The 20,294-nt window shown below is 47.1% G+C and overlaps 1 protein-coding gene across 1 annotated transcript; it reads left to right on the top strand.

The window, feature by feature from the left end:
- The first annotated feature begins 8,097 nt into the window (after nt 1-8,097).
- Nucleotides 8,098-16,811, top strand: MARCO (macrophage receptor with collagenous structure). The gene is made up of 13 exons (XM_071434262.1): nt 8,098-8,444; nt 9,197-9,232; nt 10,166-10,201; nt 10,570-10,677; nt 11,977-12,084; nt 12,169-12,213; nt 12,761-12,859; nt 12,955-13,008; nt 13,508-13,552; nt 13,706-13,813; nt 15,011-15,052; nt 15,369-15,545; nt 15,848-16,811. The coding sequence occupies exons 1-13, from the start codon at nt 8,216-8,218 to the stop codon at nt 15,976-15,978; spliced, it is 1,218 nt and encodes a 405-aa protein (XP_071290363.1). The 5' UTR covers nt 8,098-8,215; the 3' UTR covers nt 15,979-16,811.
- The last annotated feature ends 3,483 nt before the right edge of the window (nt 16,812-20,294 follow it).

The following is a 20,294-nucleotide window of genomic DNA, read 5'->3' as shown; positions in this document are numbered from 1 at the left end:
TCCAGCCTTACACCCGGCCCCAGGGACACCAACCCATTCCCAGCCCCTCACCACTTTGATGAGGGACTCTGCCCCACTCCTGCCATTTTTCACCAGTTTCTTGTTCCCTTTCCCTGAGACACCTCCTGAGACAAACACCTTCATGCTGAGAAACAGTGGAGAAGGAAAAGAATAAATTAAGAATTAGTTACCATTGCTAAAGGCCATAATAGAGAGGCATCAATCAGCTATTGGCTCTAGTTAAGGGGGAAACAACCCCTGCTGGGCTAAAGGTGAGATCTGTGGCAAGCAATGCAGTGATTGCAAACTGACTGTGGTTTCTGGTGGGTGCTGTGCCATGGAGGGTGGCAATGAAGCTCCCAACAAAGGCACCTTTTCCTTTTCTGTGGCTTTCCCCCCATGTGCTGATGCTGGAAGTTTCACACCAGAGTTTATCAGTTCCTAGCAGGAGATTGAGCAAGCTCAGGCACACGTGGCTGTCACAGGCAAGCAGGAGTCACCAGAAGGGAATGGAGTTTTTTGCAGAGCTGTGCTGAGCAGACAGGAGCTATGCTGTCACGTCAGTACCCAGGGAAGATGTACAAAAGGACAGCAAAGGGACATCAGAACAGAGGGCAAGAGATGAAGCAAGGAAATTCAAGGGGAAAAGTCATGACTTCAGGTCTCTGAAGCACCCAGTGTCACCAGAGCAATTACAGGAGATGATTTGAACAGCAGAGATGGCTGCTGCTCTCTAGGGACAGCAGAAAACTGAGAGGCAGGGAAGGAAACTGGAGAGAGAGGAGGCTGGAGCATTTTCAGCCTCTGAGCTTTAATGCCCAGCACTGCACACATGTTTTACAGGACAGTTGCTTTGAGTTAATTCTGTATGGAAATATGCTGTCAGGGATGGTCTCAAGTCTGTGTATAAAGCTGCTCACACACATGTTTGCTCTCCACATTCATTGAATGAGGGGCATGGGGTGGTTACAGGTTAATGGATTTTCAAGCTGGAGTGTTTGCCAGTAGCATTCAGGACATGGGAATTTGTGCCAGAAAGCTTATCAGAGACAAACCATCCCATGGTGTCCTTTAGTGGAAGCCCAAGTATCAGCTCCTTAATATGTTTACCCTGAGATAAATCCAGAGTAACACATTGATGTGCAGGCAATTAACTGGGATGTGCCCCAGTGCAAGGACAATACTCAATAATAAACCTCTTTAACAATGTCCTTCTGAACAATGTGCTGACTACCTGACTAGTTTAATATCTAAAAATACCATGACCCTGAGCCTCACAATAATCCCAGAGACTTTCCTGAAAAACACATCAGGGCAAGTTAACCCAACCTCCTTGACTGGTTGGGTTGGTTGTGGGGCAGAAAGGACCACAACAGCACCTGCAGCATCACTTGATACGGTTAAAAGCTGCTTAGCAAATTAAAAATGAACCTTGAATTTTAAAAGCCCAGCAGATGGAGGAAAGTGGGAATGTGGTTACACTCTGAGCTGTGCTTAGAGAAATCTTTTTGGCCTTGTGGAAAGCATGTGATGAAGCAAAGCATTCCAGAAAAGAGGAGCCTTAGGGAGCAGCTGATCTGGGAACAGAACTGGGCTGCTAAATGCAGAGCAGCTCTGGGAAATCCCCCCCTTCAGCATAATTGTGCTGCTTGTAGCAGACCATGAGCAGATCTAACCCACCCTCCACGTGACTGGTTTTGTGATGTCTCATTACCCCCCTGTTTCTTAGCCTGTCTCGTCCAGTCCTTGGGATCAGCTCTTACCTGAATAAGGGACAAATGCTCTTGAGGTGAGGAGGAAGATGTTGCACGAGGACCTTGAAAACAAACTTACCTGTCAGGCACATTGGCCTTGCAGAACATATTTTTCAGCTTTGAGGGTGGCCTGCTTAGCCAAACCTGACTATTTCACTGTGCTGCAGAGGCTGCTCTGGTATTAATTCACCTCAAAGAGCAGGTTGAAGTCATTAAAATATTTTACAGGTGGTTCCTTGAATTCATGGTGCAGCTGGATCCAGCCTAAAGGAGGGGGAAAAAAAAGGAAAGGAGGAGAAGAGGCAAGTTCTGATGAAACACAAATTAACATAACTCATAGAAGGGAAAGAAAATCTGTTTTCAATCTCTACAACAAAGCCAAGCAACACATCAAGCTAGAAAGGAGAAATGTCAGCCAGGCAGTGCTGGGGGTTTTATTGCTTTAGCACAAGTGCTTCTCCACAGTCCCAGAAGAACCCAGGTGCTACTGCAGCAGCCAGACCCCCCGAGCACAGGTCTGGCTGTGCAGGGGTGTGGGGAGCTTCACAATGAGGGTCCCATATGGGTCCAGACTCAAGGTTTGTTTTAATGCCCTGGCATTAGAACTTGTGTGTTGGCCTCAGCCTCATTTCTGCTCAGAAAATCTCCATCTAATGCACCTTTTCTTGCCCTCAGAGCTGGATACACTTTTTTTCAGGGGATGCTGACCAGGGCTGAGCTGGGCAGTTCATGGGACTCTCACAAAGGAGATCCCAGATCTGGTACCTCAGTGATCTACTGGTGGGCAGATCTCCCACAACCTGCCTTGGCATCCCCTGGATTCAGCAGTGTCTCCTGAAGTCCATGGGCATCAGAGTCCTTGTTCCTTCCTTGGGGAGAGCAATGTATTTTAGGATAAACACTGTCCACTGAGAGCTCTGCCAACACAGTATGGTGCTGTGCCACGGGTTTGGGGCTAAGCCAGTGTTGCTAACACAGATGTTTTGTTGCTAACATGGATGTTTTTTGGCTATTGGTGGTAGAGCTTGTACAAAACTGAGCCTGGGAGCAGGCTGGGATTGGGTAAGAGATTGGGAAGGGACACAGCCAGGCTTGTGACCCAAACTGAGCCCAGGGATGTTCTGCACCCTATGATGTCAAACTCAGAGATTAGAAGTTCAGGGGAGGAAGGAGGAAGGGGAGAGGTTTGTGGTTTGTGTATTTGTCAGCCCAAAAAGCCATCGTGCATGCTGAGACTCCAATTCCCAAAAGCAGTTGCCAATCTGCCTGCTCATGGGAAGTAGAGAATGAGTTCCTCTTTCTGCTTTGCTTGCAAGTGCATCTTTTGCTTTCCCTATTAAACTGTCATTATATCAACTCACAAGTCTTCTCACCTTCCATTTTCTCCCCATCCTTTGCAAAAGAGGACTGAGACCACATTTGGTGGTGGCTGTCTGGCTGATGGCTGGAGTAAATCCACCACAAGAACTGGTATGTCAAAATTCATCAAACTTCCTCATTGCAAAAAGACAAAAAACTGAAAAATCCGGTTAAATAGGAAAAAAAACCAAAACCAAGCTAGTCTACTAGCAAGGTTGTGATGAGGCAATTGTACAGCTCTGGTCATTGCTGGCTTTGTGGTGGACATGCATGGGATGTGTCACAGGTCAAACCACAGTTGCTTGCTTTTTTCTGTGGGAGGGCAGTGTGGTCTGTGGCAGGATTACTTTGTGATGTTTTGAAGCCCATCTGCAGAAACAGGGGTGCAGGTATCAGGATAAGGGGCAGACTGTCACTTTTCCTGGCTGCAGCCCTCACTTCAATCTAGAGGCAACAGCAGAAACGGTGAAGGTTCCTGCACCAGCCTACCCACTGTTGGCCCTGTTTATGCCATACACTTCCTTGGAGAGGAGTGAAAGCCTCCTGAATGCTGCACATTTATGCCTGAGATAGTCTGCAATCAAATAGATGAGTTTGGGAAAACTACATCTTGTGGGTAAATGGAGAAACACCTCTGAGCTACGAGATCTCACACAGGGAAAAAAAAAGTCTTTAAAGAAGCACAACTTCAGTTTTTTCAGGATAAATGGCTATGCTGAGGAGGCTGATGTCTGCCCAAGCTCCCTGGCAGAATCACTGCTGGGAGGCTGTCGATGTGTTCAGCTATTGCCAGGCTGGAGCTTGGTGCTGCATCCCTTTGCCTTGCCATGAGCTCTTGGTGGTGGCAAATGCCTGCAGAGGACAACAGTGATGGAAGATGAGAAAGGTGGTGGGCATGGCCAGGGACTTTTTTGCTCCACCAGCCACTTCCAGGCCACTTCCTTTTCCCAGCACCAGCAGTTCCCCCAGGCCCGTGACTTTGAGGCAGCTGTGGTCAGTTTATAAAACTTGGTTCATATGTTGGTGCACACTTAGAGTGAGGACGTGAGGAGCATCTTCTGTATGAATGTAGGAAGGAAAGGGGTGAGCTGCAGGACTAGAAGCTCTTCCTTGAGTGTCAGGGGAGGCAGGATGAGCAGCAGGAGGAGAGGAACCAGAGCTTTCTCACAAACAGCCTGAAGGGTAAGGCTGAGGCCCAGCATACGTGTCCCATAATGTCCCATAATCTGTTATCTATAAATAACCCCATTGCTTCAGCAGAACATCAACCTAGGGAGACTGCACTGAATCAGCAGTTTCTTTTCTTTTTCCTGTCCTGATTGCAAAATCAGAGTCAACCTATTGCTGCAGTCAGTGATGGTGCAGTGAGAAATGAAAGGCAGCAGAAAGCAGGATGGGAGCACACACAGAGGCTGAGCCAGCATGTTGGGACACATCTCTGGCACCAGGGCGTGGCCCAGACCCTCAGCACCTCATGGGAAATCTGCTGCCTGTTTGCAGAGGCTGACATCCAGATAGAAATGCACCACAACCTCCCAGGCAGCTAAATGCCCAGCTGAGCAATGAGAATGTGGCAGCTTGCAGAGCTGCATGAGCCTGCATCAAATAGAAATGAAGGTTTCACCAGCTGGGTAGGCAACTGCAGCTCATGACTTTCCCCCCAAAAGTGGAGCATTGGACTTCAAAACCCGAAACACTGCAGTTCAGGGCTGTCAAATTAATGGAATCTACCCCTGTTTTTACACCTATGCCAATTGGGCCAGTGAGAGTGGCACGGCCACAGCATGACCATGAATCATGTGAAAACTTATCCCTCAGCTCCTTTCTCAGGGAAGGAGGGCACAAAGATCTCATTGCACCTTTTGTCTTTAGGCAGGCTTTTGAGAACTACGTCTGCCAGCTTGTTTTTAATACTTTGAAATAAAATGGATTCGACTAGAAGTATTATTAAAAGCCTCTCTGCTGTAAATCTGCTCTCTGCATGCACCTGAATCACATCCATACCTATAAACATCCACTTGGCAGCACAAGCACAGTCATTCCCAGCTCATCACCCAGCAAGAGTAGATGGCTCCAGGCTTGTGCAGAGTGGTCAGCTGAACCACCAGAACCATGGGCTGGATTTGAGCCCTTACTCCTGTGAGGAGGTGATGCCGTGATGGGAGAGGATGCACAGGCATTTTCAGTGGCTCAGCTGATTGGTGGTAACCTCTAGAGCCTCCCTAATTCAAGGGGATATCTGAGACCTTCACAAGGAAGCAAATTATCCCAATTCCTACACAGAGTGTAGCAGAATGTTTAAAAATGGAGAATTCCTCTTCCTCCCTCCTGGGGACAAACCAGGTCACAGCTGCACGAGCACATTTGAAAGGAGAACACAGAAGCTGATTTAAAAATCCCCACATATTCGTGGTCTAAGGCTTTCAGAGATTTGTGCATCAGATGCAGAACAGAGGGCTTCACTCTGCACTGCCAGATCTCCAGCTCAGCCCTACCTGAAGCCTTGCCACACTTCATTCCATGGCCAAGCAGAGCAGTGAGGAGCCAGGGGTGGACACAGGGATGGACACAGCCCCAGGAATGGACACGGCCCCAGGGGTGGACCCAGACGTGCAGCCCAGGACCAGGAGGTGTGACAGTGACTGCCTTGCACCTCAGAGAGGGCAGCAGCTGGTGCTGGCAGCGTGGATGAGGAGGGCTTTGCCTGGCTCCTACCAACAGCTCCTGCCTGTGGGCCTGGGTGAGTCACTTTGCTTTGCAGAAGTCAAACCCAGCACAAATGGAGACATCAGAATGCCAAATGCCATGGGGAGTTTGGCAGGATGAGGGCAAAGAAATGGTGAAGAAGTAGGAATTGTGTCTGTGGGTGTGAAAAACCCATCAGGGAGGAAGCAGGAACTGGAGAGACCTTTTCAAGGAGGCTGCAAGTGCCTCTTCTCCATATCATCCTAAACCCCTTTGGGTTTCAGCACCCCCCATCCCACCATCATTCACTTGTCTTTACAGCTCCTCCTGATCCTTTCCCTCCTGTCTCACACAGCCTCTGAGGTGTCACCATGGTACACATTACTGTGAGTTTCACTGTGACAAAGTCCTCAGCCTCCCCTCCCAGGAGAATGATGGCCAAGCTAACACTGAACATGGAATCTTCTTGGCTACCTGAGGAGGATTACTTGTTTAGAAACAAAATGTCCATCTCATGCCTAGCTCCAGGTTGAAGATCTTTCAGGGTCCTTCCCAAGGCTCCCTGGACTCCAAATGAGCACATGAGAGCAGCTCAGCATCTCAGCTGTGGGATTTTTTGAGGAACTGTTCAAATTACCACATCAGAGTTCTCAGCAGTCTATAAAAGCTGAGCAGATAGGAAATACAAATCAGAAAGCATATCAAATCAGGAGGCAGAGAAGAAGTACCTCCAGTTCTTTATTGTCCATGGCTTTAGGATAGCCACAAGAAATTTGTCATGAAAATTACAGACAAATACGGGGAAGACAGAAATTCGAGTGATATGAACTCTTGCAGTATTTCAGAAAAGATGGGGTTTGCCTCACCTGCTATCACAACCTTTCAGATAAGTGGTAAGATTTCTTTTTGTTCAATAGATTTATATGGGTTTTATCTGGTCTAAAACAACACATAAAAATGAAATATTGCATATTAAATGCTTTTTGCAGTGATTTTGCTAGTAAATTAACTGCCATTTAAAAGTAGAAGTATGTCAAGCTATCCTTTCTAGCCAAAAACTGATGCTGAGCATCAGAAAAAAATCAGTTATTTTCCTGTCTTAGAAAATGTCTAATTTTCTTGAGTAAGACTTTCATGTGTAATAGTTAAGATACTAAAATCACCAGACTCAATATAAAAATGTAAGTTTATGAATTTTCAGCTGAATATAAAAGCTTCATTGCTGAGTAAGCCATTCTATTATAAAACCAATTAAAATATTGTACTCTTTTAATACTAAGACTTTAAACTCCTGATTACATTACTTTGAAAAAAAATAAAGACCTCAATTGAGGGTAACTTACTGAATGTCTGACGTAGTTACCAATGCTTCTGAAATACTTTTTTTCTCCCTGAAGGCCAAAATTCAACAAAGCCATTTATTTCCTTTACACTTACTGGTAATGATTGATTTTACATCTTATGACTTGTTTCAATTTGTTCTGCAGTTCAGTTTATTATTGATTTTTCATTTGTTTTGATGCATACATGCATCACTGTTGGAATCACACGTATGCAGTGCTCTGGATGGAGAAGGGATTGCTTTGAGCAGCCCTCTGAAAGGCAGTCTGGGACAAGTAAAAATGATGGAAACGGGGAGTTTATTGGTGCAGAAAGGGGGAAATCACCACACTGACACAGATATAGCTGGATTAAGTCTTGATGGAGCTGAGCTGGTTAAATTAGCAAGGGAAAAGATGGCACAGCAGATTGCAGTGCAAAGCCTGGGGCAGAGGAAGGCAGCCTGCCTTGCTCCCACAGAGGGACCAAGGTGCTCCACACCTCTGGAAAGCACTGTGGCCAGGCCTGGAGAGGCTGCAAGCACGCAGAGCTTGTAGGGCAGAAATGTGGGAGAGTGTCTACCCTTCCTCTCTTGGTTTTTAGAGCCTCGGAGCCAGAAAAAGGCATCCACATGCTGCACTCGGACTGCCCTGAGCATCTACCTGCTGCTGCTGACGGCCGGCCAGGGGCTGCTGATGTACAAAGGTAACACCGCAGCCTCCCCATGGGCTGGGCATCAAAGCAGAGCTGTGCTGGGTGAGCCTGGGGGCAAGTGGGGATGAGCACACAGGTCTGACACCTCCTAGGGAGCGAGAGGCTCCTCCAGCACCGCCGGGCAAAGCAGCGGCTGCAGGAGCGATTCCCCCACCCTGTGTGTGTGTGTGTGCTTTGCATTTGCAAAAGCGCTCCCAGCTGCACTCCTGGCTGCAGCAGGGACTGGCACATGAAAAGAACCTCCCCGGGTCAAACAGGGGTGGTCTTTATCTCCCCGTGTCCCCCCCAGGTGCTGGGCAGCTGCTCTGCCAAACACCCATTTCCCATCCAGAGCGGGCAGCGAATATTCACTGCATGGGCTTTTTGTTTCCTCAGTGTTTAAGATGCAGAGAGAGATACTGGAACTCCAGGAGCAAAATGCCTCCTATACAGAAGAGATTCTGCAGCACTACTCTGCCAACCATCTGGCCTTGTCGAGAAGCTCCACTTGGAAGGACTTTCTCATGGGACAAGAAGAAAACTGGAGGAGAAGCTTAGAAGAGGAAATCACTATAATTAAAAGCAACAATGCAAACCTGATGATGAGGATGAGCAACATCACCCTGGTTGCAGGTATGGCTCTCCATGCTGGCTCTGCAGCATTAGTGGGGCTGAAAACCCAGTTTAGATGATCCAATAACTAGGGCAAGATTCAATCTCCCTGTCAGTTAGTTATGTCCCCATGCCCATGATGGGAGTCAACTCCAGACAAGAGAGTGTCACAGACATCTTTTATGAAAAATCTTTTTTTTAGGATTTTTCTTCTTGAGAAGCTGAGAGGCCTCAAGAACAAAATATAAACAATAATTATCTGCTGCTGTGAAATGCAACAGGTGGATCTGTGATTGGTCTCATGCAGTTGTTTCTGATTAATGGCCAATCCCAGTCAGCTGGCTCAGACAGAGAGTCTGGGCCACAAGCCTTTGTTATCATTCTTTCTTATTCTATTCTTAGCTTGTCTTCTGATGAAATCCTTTGTTCTATTCTTTTAGCATAGTTTTAATATAATATATATCATAAAATAATAAATTAAGCCTTCTGAAACATGGAGTCTGATCCTCGTCTCTTCCCTCATCCTAAAACCCCTGTGAACACCATCACAAGGGAGCACCTATAGGAGCTGGAGCACTGCCCTGTGCAAGCCCCCAGGTCCCCTGCAGCTGCACATGCAGCTCTGGGCTGCTCTTCCCTCCTGTGACTTGTAGATTTGGACTCTAGGTGCCCTCCAGAAGGGTTGTGTCTCCAGCCCACACCTCAATCCCATACTGCTGTGCTCCTCACTGACTGCTGACTACTGAAAAATATCCATTAAATATTTATTTCAGGGCCTCCTGGACGCAAAGGAGATCCTGGAGTACCAGGTATGTTGGTAACTGAGTCACACAGTTCCTCTGTTCTTATTTATTTCATCTAAGAGAGCTGAAGTGAGGATTTGGGATTTCAGTCTCCAGACCCAGGCCCTACCCAGTGTGCAGACACCCCGTGGTCATGAGGAGACCTGCTGTAAAAAGCAGGTGTAAAGCCGGTGTGGAGGCTTTTCACTGATCCTCCAGGAGCCTTGGCTAGCCCAGGTGCTCCCACAGAGGTCCATGCCCACCCTGTCCCTAGAAAAGCATTGGCACAGACTCAGGAATGAGCTGGGAGCAAGTTCTGCCCTCCACAGCCACGCACAAGCTGCTGCCCTGGGTGCCTGGGGGTTTGGGTAGGACTACCCCTGCCAGAGGAGGTAAATATCTCCAGACTGTGAGGATGCAGCAGGTCCTGATCTCATGCTGGCTGCACTTGGAGCAGGGGTTGGGCCAGGCAACAGTTTCCATGATCCTGTGATGATGATCTAAGATACAACCCTTGTTAGGTCGGGTCTGTAACTCATCCATCCCTACTTCTTGGCTACACTGATGAGATTTTCTGAAGGGAAAAAAAAAAAAAATTAAAAATTGTGTTTTCATATGTTCCTGGCTGCACTTAGGACGTTGAAAGAGCACCTCCTGCCAAGCAGTGTTATTACACATCAGAGCCCAATTGTTCAGTGCATTTTCGTGAAAGATCTCCCCAATGGTCCCCATGAGCTGGGCTTGGCAGGAAGACAAGCTGGCCCCTGCCCAGCTGAGCACTCAGCTGAGCTCCAAGGACTTCACTCAAGTGGTTGTTCTGGTCCCTGCCAGCTGAAGATTGGTCTCACTGGTGACTGAAATCGTGTGAGCAAAGGATGATTAAAAAATTTGTCTCTCCTTCTTAGCCATTACTATGAATAGATGATGTGTGTCAGCTGATATATGTATTTTACATCCCAGGGTTACGGGGACCACCAGGGACAAAGGGAGACCGAGGTAAGGCTTTTTTGACACCTGAATTACTTCTGTAGATGAACATAAAGTGGCTTTATGGATGATTTTATGAGCAATCTTGTCCTCAGCCAAGGTGTAAGTGAGTAAGAATGTCATTGGAGCTGAAGGAAATAAGCCTATGTAAAGCTAATGTGAGCAAAAGCAAAACTTAGCTGGAAAAAAAAATCTTATTTTAAAAGTCAGCGTCCAACAGTCACTGTGGGCCAATTTCCCACTGTCACCAGCACCACCCTCAAGTGCACAGAGAATGGAGTTTGGCTCAGGCTCACAGCTGTGGTGGGTGTCCTGCTGCTGGCACTGACTACAATGGCACCCCAGGAAGCATCAGAAGAATGGTGTTGTCCCTGCAGGCACAGATGGACCCCAGGGGGAAAAGGGGAGCAAGGGAGCTGCTGGTCCTGCTGGCCCAAGTGGTTATCCAGGAGCCAAAGGAGAAAAAGGAGAGATGGGGATTGCAGGTAAGACTTCTTCACTATCTTAATATTTTTAATGTTCTCACACATATTTCTTATTAAACTCATTCTACATAAAACACCAGGAGAAGTTTTCACTGGTCAGTATTCATAAAAAACCCAAGCAGTCCTGAGCGTGGTTTGCCGGTCAGTGGGGGAGCTGGATAAACAGGACACTTGACCTGATCTGAAGGGGTTTAATTTCATGCCATGCTTCAGCAAATCTCCCAAAGGAGGGCTGGGGGAAGAGGCCATGCAAAATGTTGATTCTGCACCACGAGAGTCTCTTTACAGAGTGACCTTTGTCTAATGAAAGCCACAGATATTCAATTATCAGCCTATCCTAGATTAAAGCAGTGATGTTTGCAGTAGGATTTCTATGGTATCAAATAATACAATATAATTTATATGCACAGGCATGTGGATGTTAATCCTCATTTTAGTGGAACCCCTTTCTGAGAGCTTTATGAGCATCTTACAAAAGCCTGGCTTTGTACACCTGAAGGAGAAGAGCTATGCCACATGTTTGCACCATGTAGCATGAATTATGGATGGCTGTTCCTCAGGGGTCTCACATGGGCTGAAAGCAGGAGAGGAAAAGAAAGCAGGTGATGTGTGTGGGGCAGAGCAGGGAGGACAGCTGGACAGGTTGATAAGAGCTTCCTCAGATCTTCCATCAGCTCCTGAATCCCCCAATGCTCTCATTAGCACAGGATGCTCCAGGAGAGAAGAGTGATTGTAGGAGGAATACCAAAAGGCAAGGACTTTGGGATAATTCTAGAGCAGAAAAATGAAGGAGAAGTCTTCAAATGAGGCACTTTCAAGTAATTCAGCTCTTTTGGAGCATGCTGATCACTTGTTCAGAGAAGACAAGGTTAAGGGGAGATGACAGAACTCTCTGGAAGAACAAGAGTGGAATGTGCTGCCCTGTATCTCCACTGTGTCTGGCAGAGGGGAAGCATTCAGATGCAGTAAGGGATATTTAACTAGAGGAGAAAACATTCCAGTAGGAGTGATAGTTTGGGGAATAGACTGGAGAGTTGTCATGACACCTCTGCAGGCCTTTAACAGCAGGCCAGGCAAACATCTGGCCAGGGAGGCTGACAGAGCCAGAGGTGGATCAGACAGGCCAGCTCTGTCCTCCTCCAGCTTTATGGTGACAGTGTCACTGAATGGCAAATGCAGGTGTGAGGCCAAACCCTGCTGCTGGAGAGGCCAGACAGAGGTGCTCCATAGGCTGCAGAGAGAACAAATCTGTTTGTTTTTTTTTTTGAATTTACATGTATGTGCTGTGCTGTTTGATAGGTCCCCAAGGACAGAAAGGTGACAAGGGCGAGAAGGGACACCACGGGCTCCCGGGAATCATGGGTCCTAAGGGTGAGCAGGGATTCCCAGGAGTGCCAGGTGACCAGGGTAAGTGCAGAGGGCACAGTGGGACAGGGTGCAGGGCTGCCCACAGAGGGGCTGCTCTGCACTGATGCCAGGATGTCATTGCAGGGAGCCCCGGGAAGCCTGGACCGCCTGGGCAGAAAGGAGAGGCAGGTAAGCTGTGCAGAAGGTGCCATTTCTTGTGGAGGCATAATTCTGATCCCTTTAATGTGGTGTTTCATGACAAGGAAAGCTGCAGCTGGTCTAGATCCCAGCATGGGTAAGAGAAGATGATGATTAGATGAAGAAACCGTGCCAATGTTTCAATGTCATCCAAACTCATCCAGCAGCCTTGGCTGTCTCTTGTGGGCCCCGCTCACTGTGCAGGAGACTGAGAGGGAAAGAAGGGCCATGGCCTCCTTCCTGGCACCTGTGCACACATAAGGGCAGAACTTGGCTGCTCTTTTGGGAAGAACTTGTGCATTTCAAGGCTGGCAGTCAGCCAGGACTTGGTTCCATGCAGCCTTTCACTCCAGATCACCCCTGACTGCATTGCTAAGATTAGCACTGCCAGGATTGCAATTTGGAGACAGCCAGTGCTTGTTTTGCCTTCACAGGCTCAGCTCAGTGTGCAAGGGCTGGTGATTGAGCTGTCTGTCTTTTGATCTCCTTCATGTGTTGTGTGACATTTCATTTTGTGCTGCTTTCACTCAACCTCAAGGTGCAACTGGACAACTTGGACCTCCTGGAAGTCCTGGCCCTGAAGGCAGACCTGGTCAGAAAGGGGAAAAGGGTGACCAGGGCCCCAAAGGTAGCCCAGGTACAGCCCTGCTCAAACCTACAACTCATTGCCCTCCAACTCTGGCCTCACTTTGTGTGATGGGTTCACTCTTACTGATTTCTTTTTGATTTTAGGAGCACAAGGCATTGCTGGACTCAAAGGTGCAAAGGGAGAACAAGGAATAGCAGGTAAAGGAGAATAAAACAGGTTTTGGGTCAAAAACACACATGCAGACACCACAAAGGGAACTACACCACCAAGAGCAGAGCTCTTGAGTTTTCTTCTTGGACCCCCAGTGCACCCCAGGATGCCATGGCACTCCTGGGGCTCTGCCAGGCTGCTGGGGCTGACTGCTCACGAGAGGGTTGGTTCTGCCATCTGTAATATGTGTGAGGGGTGATGGTGCCTGAATTTTTGTATAAATTGAAAATGCACAAGGAAGCAGTTTAAGATGAACTTCAGGAGAAGATGTTTCTCCATCCCTGTATTTTCTTGTTTGACGTGGCCTGCACTGATTAGGATGTGAAATAAGACACCTGATTCAGAAATAGATGCTTATAGTGTAGACACCAAAACTTGATGATTTAAAATAACTTGTAAATACTGCTTTGCATAAGCTTTTATAAATGTATAAGCATCAGTTCATAAATGTTTGTTTGTTTGTTTGTTTGTTTTTTATTATCTTAGGACCTCCAGGGCAAAAGGGAGCAAAGGGAGACCAGGGCCCAGCAGGTAAACTCTCACAGCATGATTTATTCTGATACAAAGATGATGATGCAAGGAACTTTAGGTGCCACATTCCACTGTTCTGCATCAATGTGAAATGTTTGCCATGTCTTTTCCCTGGGAAGGGACAAAGGCAATGACTTTTTGCTTTCCACCCAGGCACCCCAGGCCCAGCTGGTCAAAAAGGAGCCAAGGGGGATTACGGCCCTAAGGGTGTGAAAGGAGAGCCAGGACTAAAAGGAGCCAAGGGAGAGATTGGATATACTGGTAAGGTTCTTTGCCACAGGGTCTGTGGAGCTGGTAGCACATTTGGGTTTGGGACTGCAGATCAGCCCTCCTAGCAAAGGAATGTGCAGGGTGTCAGCTGTACACCCTGGGAGGTGTGTCACAAGACATGCAAGTACACAGAGGCATTAGATTTTCTCAAATCCCTGATTTCACAGAAAGCTGGAACAACCCACGTTCCTCTTTGCTTTGTTCAGAGACATCAGAGACACCCTGTGCCTGGGATAAATCCCATGTAAACACTCAGGAACATGCAATAGTGAGGCTATTGGAAATACCTAACAGTGAGGCTATTTAACTACACCTTGCTAACTGTAGGACACAAAAGTTGTTCAAAAGGGCCAGCACCACAGCTACTCTCCATCCTTAATCCCCTGCCCTTCCAATCACAGAATGCTTTAAAAAAACCTAAGATTTGTAGTAAAAAAAAAAAAAAAAGACAAAAACAAATGGTTGTTACAACAGCCCATGGGAAGTAAACAGTGCTCCAGATACTTTTGTCTTTTAATTGTTCATACAGAATCCTCAGAAATAAAATAAACTAGGTTCTGTGTGGGGCTCCTCCATGCACTTCTCCTCTGGAGCTTTGCATCTGGAAGATGGAAGAAGTGTAACTGGGCTGGCTCCGTGCTGTGGGTGCATGTCATCTCCTGGTCCCCAGAAGGAGACAGCAATGAGAGCTTTCTGGAGGTAGCTTTGGGGAAAGAGCTCAATGGGTTATTTCAAACACCCCTACCCTCGAGACCAAGATGCTCCACAGAAATGTGGAGGACTGCTGAGAGCACCTTTCTGCTCTCCCTGGAGATCAAATCCCAGGATGCAGGTCTTCCTGCAAGTACTTGGGGAGATACCATGCCTGCTTCTAGAGATCCCAAAGTCTATCAGAGATGTCATTTTACAGGTAACAGTGGGAATGAGATACATTTCCCACTAGTGAATCAATATATGGGATTTTGAAAGTGGCCCTTTTCTTGGGTCGCACATTGGGAATATTTTGCAGTATGTTATCGTACTTTTCCTGCCATGTTTCTTTTACATACCCTTGGTCACTTCAGGGTGTTCATTTTCTACAAGGGGAGGAGTCTGGACATCTCTAACTCACACAAGTATTCAGAACTAGATAATAACCAGATTTTTCCACAACAACTGTCAAATGTTTGCTTTTCTAATTTGAAACAGGTTCCTCAGGACTGAAAGGGAGCAAAGGTGAAAAAGGAGAAGGTACTGGATTTTACTTCTTCTCTCACTTGCCTTCTGGTATCAGAGCTACCTGAGATCAGGGCCAAAATACCCCTCTGCTCATGCTGGTTAACCTGCAGCTAACAGAGCCAAGGAGTCTGTGCTCTGAGCTGCAGCCTGGTGTCTCCAAATGCAGGAAGGCTCTTGAATTGTTTGGATTTGGGCCACCAGAAACCTCTGGCCCCACCCTGGGGATGGGAACATCCTTCTGGTTTGGTGGTCACTGCTTCTGTCTGTCAGCGCCTTTTTCCCTATGCCTGCATGACCCATAGAGTTATTTTCTCCTCTGAATTCTCAGTTGGCCCTGGTAATTACGTACGAATCGTGGGAGGAGACAGGAGGGGCCGTGTGGAAATCTTCTACAGAGGGTCCTGGGGAACCATCTGTGACGACGGCTGGTCCGTGCGCGAGGCCGGCGTCGTCTGCCGCATGCTGGGCTTCAGCCGGGCCGTCACCTTCTTCACAGCCCCAGCAGGTGAGTCCACAGCAGCCCACCCCTCCCCAGGCCTGGCATGGGGCTTACACACACACAGAAAGCACCACAGCAAGGCCACCTGCCCCAGCAGCCAGAGATCTCCTCGTTCCTCTTGGGATGAGCTGCATGTCAAGGGCTGCTTGAACTGCGCCCAAATGCTTCATTTCCAACAAACCAACCACACAACCCAACACACACCGACTGTCCACAGGGCTCTCTTAAGGAAAAAAGGCATATTCCTCTCTCTCCCATCCCATCCAACGGTTTTTTGTTTGTTTGTTTGTTTGTTTAATCTTCCAAAGGTACTGGACAAATTTGGCTTGATGATGTGAGTTGCACAGGGAGTGAAATGTCAATTACGGACTGTAGCAAGCGCAGCTGGGGTGAAAATAACTGCAGCCACAATGAGGATGTTGGGGTGGAGTGTGCTTGATGGGACACCAAGTCTGTCCTGGGAGCTGCTGCTGCCTCTGCTCTCCATCTCCTCTTCACGATGCAAACCCAGTTTCATCAGGCTGTGCTACTGTGCATCTTTAGCAGGTCATAGAAATATTGACAAAGAAAGTTGAATTTTTCACAAATCAATAACAGTTGCAAGACCCACAGGTAACCTGAAACATCCCAGCTGTCACAAAACAATTGGAGCTCAGGCATGTGAGCCAGCTCACAGCTTTTCCAGCTACCTGGCATCAGCTCATCTGCAGGAGCTCACACGTGTGTGACCTCAAGTCCACAGAGGAGGGGAGGGGTGGTCCACGTTAGCTTAGTGCAGTAAGAGAAGAGGATCAGAAGTGCAGAAACCTGCCCTTACTGCAGCTGAGCTGGATAGTCCATCTTCATCATGCTACAGTTGTGAATCTAAGCTTAAAACCCCCAGAGAAGTGCATACACCCAAGACAGCAGATGCTCAGAAATCCTCAGATGATCTCTCTGGCATGCAAATATAAATGTTGTTTAGAAACTATGCTGGTCACATATTAAAGTGCAAAAATAAGTGCCTGGGATCTAGGTGCCACACTACCCTGGTTTAGCACAGCACTTGTTTTTGACCTTAGCTAAGTCCTTTGCCTTCCCTGTCAGCATTTCCTAACCTGCCTCCAGTAGCAATACCCCTTATTTGTCTGGTGTATAAAGCTAAGCTTTTCTTGCCTTTAGAAATTAGATGTTCCAGTAAAGCGAAATGATGACAAATAAAAAATACAGCAAAGCATGAATAAGCTATCAATCGGTGTTAAATATAAATAAAAATAGATAAATAAATGGATAAATAAATAAATGCTTGACTAGATAAAGAAATAAAATTACACACACACACCTGTAGATATTAGGGAGAAAATATTGAGCTGGGCTTTCCTGGATCCCACGCGGTTGATGCGATTTGGATGAATAAAGGTGTCCCTGCAAGGACAAGCGCCGGACGCGCCCCGGCGGGATGCGGGGGCACCTGCGGGCACCCGGCCCGTCCCCGCCGCGGAGCCGCCGCTCTCAAATGCTCCTTGCCGGCACTAAGGGGAGCTCAAGGGCCGCTGCGGAGAGGAGCCCCGGCATCATCGGCCCCGAGGCTGCCCCTGGCCCGCGCCCAGCCGGGATCCCGCGCATCCCTCTCCGCTCCGCTCCCCCGAGACACCGGCACGGGAGCGACATCGACAGAGCCAGAGGGGCTGCGAAGATGCTCAGAGGGCTGGAGCACCTCTCCCAGCAAGACAGGCCGAGAGAGACGGGGATGTTCAGTCTGGGGAAGAGAGAGCTCTGAGAGCGCCTTCCAAATACCTGCAGGAAAGCTGGAGATGGATTTCTGTCAAGGGCATGTAGGGATAGGACAAGGGGGAATAGCCTTAAACTAAAAGAGATTAGGTGTAGATAATCTGTCAGGGGAAAATTCTTTACTATACATATATAGAATATATATATTTCTTTACTTTTTATATATATATATATATATATATATATATATATATATATACACTTATATATATTATATATAATATATATTATATATTTATTATATTTTTATATGTAATATATTATATATATCTATATATAATATAGATATTTCTTTACTTTATGTATATACTTCTTTATAGTGAGGGTGGTGAGGCACTGGCACAGGCTGCCCACAACAGCCGTGGATGCCCCATCCCTGGAAGTGTTCAAGGCCATATTGGATGGGGCTTTGAACATCCTAGTTCAAGGTCTAGTAAAAGTTGTCCCTGCCCAGGGATTTGAAATTAGAGGATCTTTAAGGTCTTTTCCCAGTAGTGGGAAGGCAGTGGTGGCCACAAGATGGTGGCCTGGAGATGCATCCAGAGGGTGCCTGTGATGTCCTCCTGTGTCATAGGAAAGGACTAAAACGTTTTATCCTGCTGTGGAACAGCTGACAGCACACACAGTGAGACAAAACCTGAGGGTGGGGTGCTTGGTTTGAGGGAATGAGGCAGGCTGTGGTGGTTTCAGTCCTCAGTAACTGCAGCAGGGGCCAACCAGCCATCCAAGAAAGGGATTTTGCAAAATAAGAGCAGGTGGGTTTAGGTCTCTGTGATGCAGCCCCTTGTACCTGATGGTTTGTCAGAGACTGCTGGGCAGCTGTGACACTTGTACAGGTCTTGCTCCCCACTCCTTAATAGCTAGAAATACAGTTTTTAAGGCAAACCCTCAGATTTTGCCAGCAGTGTCCCCTTGGAGGGACAGAGGAGGGACAGCTGCACAGCTCATCCCCAGCCTCACCCCTGTGGGGGCAGGACACAAGTGCCAGCAGTGGCCTTTGGAGCCTGAAGCTCAGCACTGGGATCCATCCCTGTGCAGCAGCTTTGGAGGGCACTCATGCCCCACATGTTCATTTCTCCAGCCTAAGAGAAGGTCCACTGGAGCAGGAAGAGTGTCACAAGTCACCATGGGGTGGTTGGTGAGCAACAAAAAATCCTTTTGCATCTACAGAAAGGGGCAGCCCTGAGGTTTTTAGGTTGGTTTGTGGGGCCACACCCTGTCCCTCCCAAATGTCCAGATCCAGCTGTTCCACCCCAGCTTCAAAGTCCTCCAACCATCCTGCCATGCTCTGAAAGAGCTGCCTGTGACAGCTAACAAGGAGTGGCACAGCTTTGCTTATCATTCATGCCCAGCACCAATTAAAAAGACTTAGTTAAGCAAAATGCAATTACACTGTCATGGATAAAAGGGATACAATTAATTAAAATGGAACACTTTCCCTTAGGAATGATGTTATTTCCAGATGCTCCCATCCCCATTCCTGACTGTTCCTCGTGATATGAAGATGTTTGGGATGAATTGGGGTCTTTTGGGTAGTTTTGTCCCATCTTGCTGGCCCACATGTATTTATGAGGTAAGTTAGCAAAGACCCTTGAGGACACAAATCTTTTCTGGAGCCCTAAACCAGCATTTCCAATGTATCTGACACTACCTTTCCAAGAAGACGAACATTTCAGAGAGGCTATCTAGTGCCAAGCTGAGAGTTTTCTCCTTTTGGGGAGAAAACTGAGCCTTCTGTCATCTCTGAAAGGATGGGGAGCAGCCAGACATTGTGGGATATGTGTGTGGCTGGAAGGATTTCCCAAAATTCACAGGGAAGCAACTGAAGTGAGGTTTCCCATCTCAAGCCCCACGGGAAGGGAGAGAAGCTGAGAAGCAAATTGTATACCAGCTAAAAGCAAATTTTATACCAGCTAAAAGCCAGTTCTCCAGGGTTCCAAAGCCTGAAGTTTATGCTGAATGCATCACAACACACCTCCTTAGCAAAACTATTGATGATTCCAGCTGCAGAGGTAAAAAAGGCAATTTAATGTGTTTAAGACATTGTATTAAAATATGCAATAAAAGAATTAGTTTTCTGCATTACATTCATATGACAGACAGGCAACAATTTTAATACACATGTAGGCTACATCTAAAGTTTAAACTCATCCCATCATATATAGGTCACTAATTGCATTTTCATCCCTCTCTTCTGAAGTCTTCTGATGTTTTAGATCACATCACCACAAATCTGCCAGCACATTTCCTCATTTCTTCTGTTGAACATCACAGTGGAGGGCAGCATCTGGCCTCAAAACCCTAAGACTTTTTTCTGTCTCACTTGGTGTCAGAACTGGTCAGGTTTTTCTTGGTTAGAAGCATGGTCCAGCAAAGGCCCAACCAAGCCCCCAGTGCAGTGCACAAGCCCGAGCTCCAAGTGTTTCTGATCCTGCAGAGGAGCCAGTTTGGCTCTCACAGGCACCGGCACAACCGGGCACTGATGCAGGCAGATGCTCTGCTGTGACACGGAGCTGATTTCAACCCAAAGTGCTTAAACAAACTGTTAATGGTAGCTCCAAGTGATTATCCATTTATTTCAGTATTTGTCTTTTTCAAATGTGACCTAAAATCTATAAGTAATTAGTTATTGTACAAGCTATGGTATTGCAAAATGCTTCCCTTCATTTTTTATTCCGACTCTGAACTATAACTCCAAAATCATTCTAGTCACACCAGCCTTCAAAGGTCTAAATGGGGAGGAAGGGGGGCTAACTCCTTAGTATCTTTGAGATTTACAAGAATATTTGAGGATTTTCTGGGGATTCAGCGTGAGATGAAAAAAAAAGAGTTTTGCAGGCAAACAGTGAAACTTATGCTTCCAGTTCAAAAGGAAAGACACATCCAAACAGAGAAAGATTTAAATGCTAAAATGCTAAGTAAACATTGCTATTCAACAACAGTCTTTGTCTTTTGAATCCTAGGTTAAAATTACTTCACAGGGAC

This window comes from Agelaius tricolor, unplaced genomic scaffold, assembly GCF_023055355.1.
Source record: "Agelaius tricolor isolate 1412-34295 unplaced genomic scaffold, bAgeTri1.0.p SCAF_10, whole genome shotgun sequence".
Taxonomy (NCBI): domain Eukaryota; kingdom Metazoa; phylum Chordata; class Aves; order Passeriformes; family Icteridae; genus Agelaius; species Agelaius tricolor.
Note: the sequence above shows the minus strand (reverse complement) of the source record. Positions and strands in the feature narration are given on the sequence as shown.

Coding starts and splice junctions, on each gene's coding strand:
- MARCO (XM_071434262.1), top strand. CDS start 8,216: ATGCAGAGAGAGATACTGGAACTCCAGGAGCAAAATGCCTCCTATACA. Junction 8,445..9,196: donor CAACATCACCCTGGTTGCAG/GTATGGCTCTCC, acceptor TATTTATTTCAG/GGCCTCCTGGACGCAAAGGA. Junction 13,009..13,507: donor GGGAGAACAAGGAATAGCAG/GTAAAGGAGAAT, acceptor TTATTATCTTAG/GACCTCCAGGGCAAAAGGGA.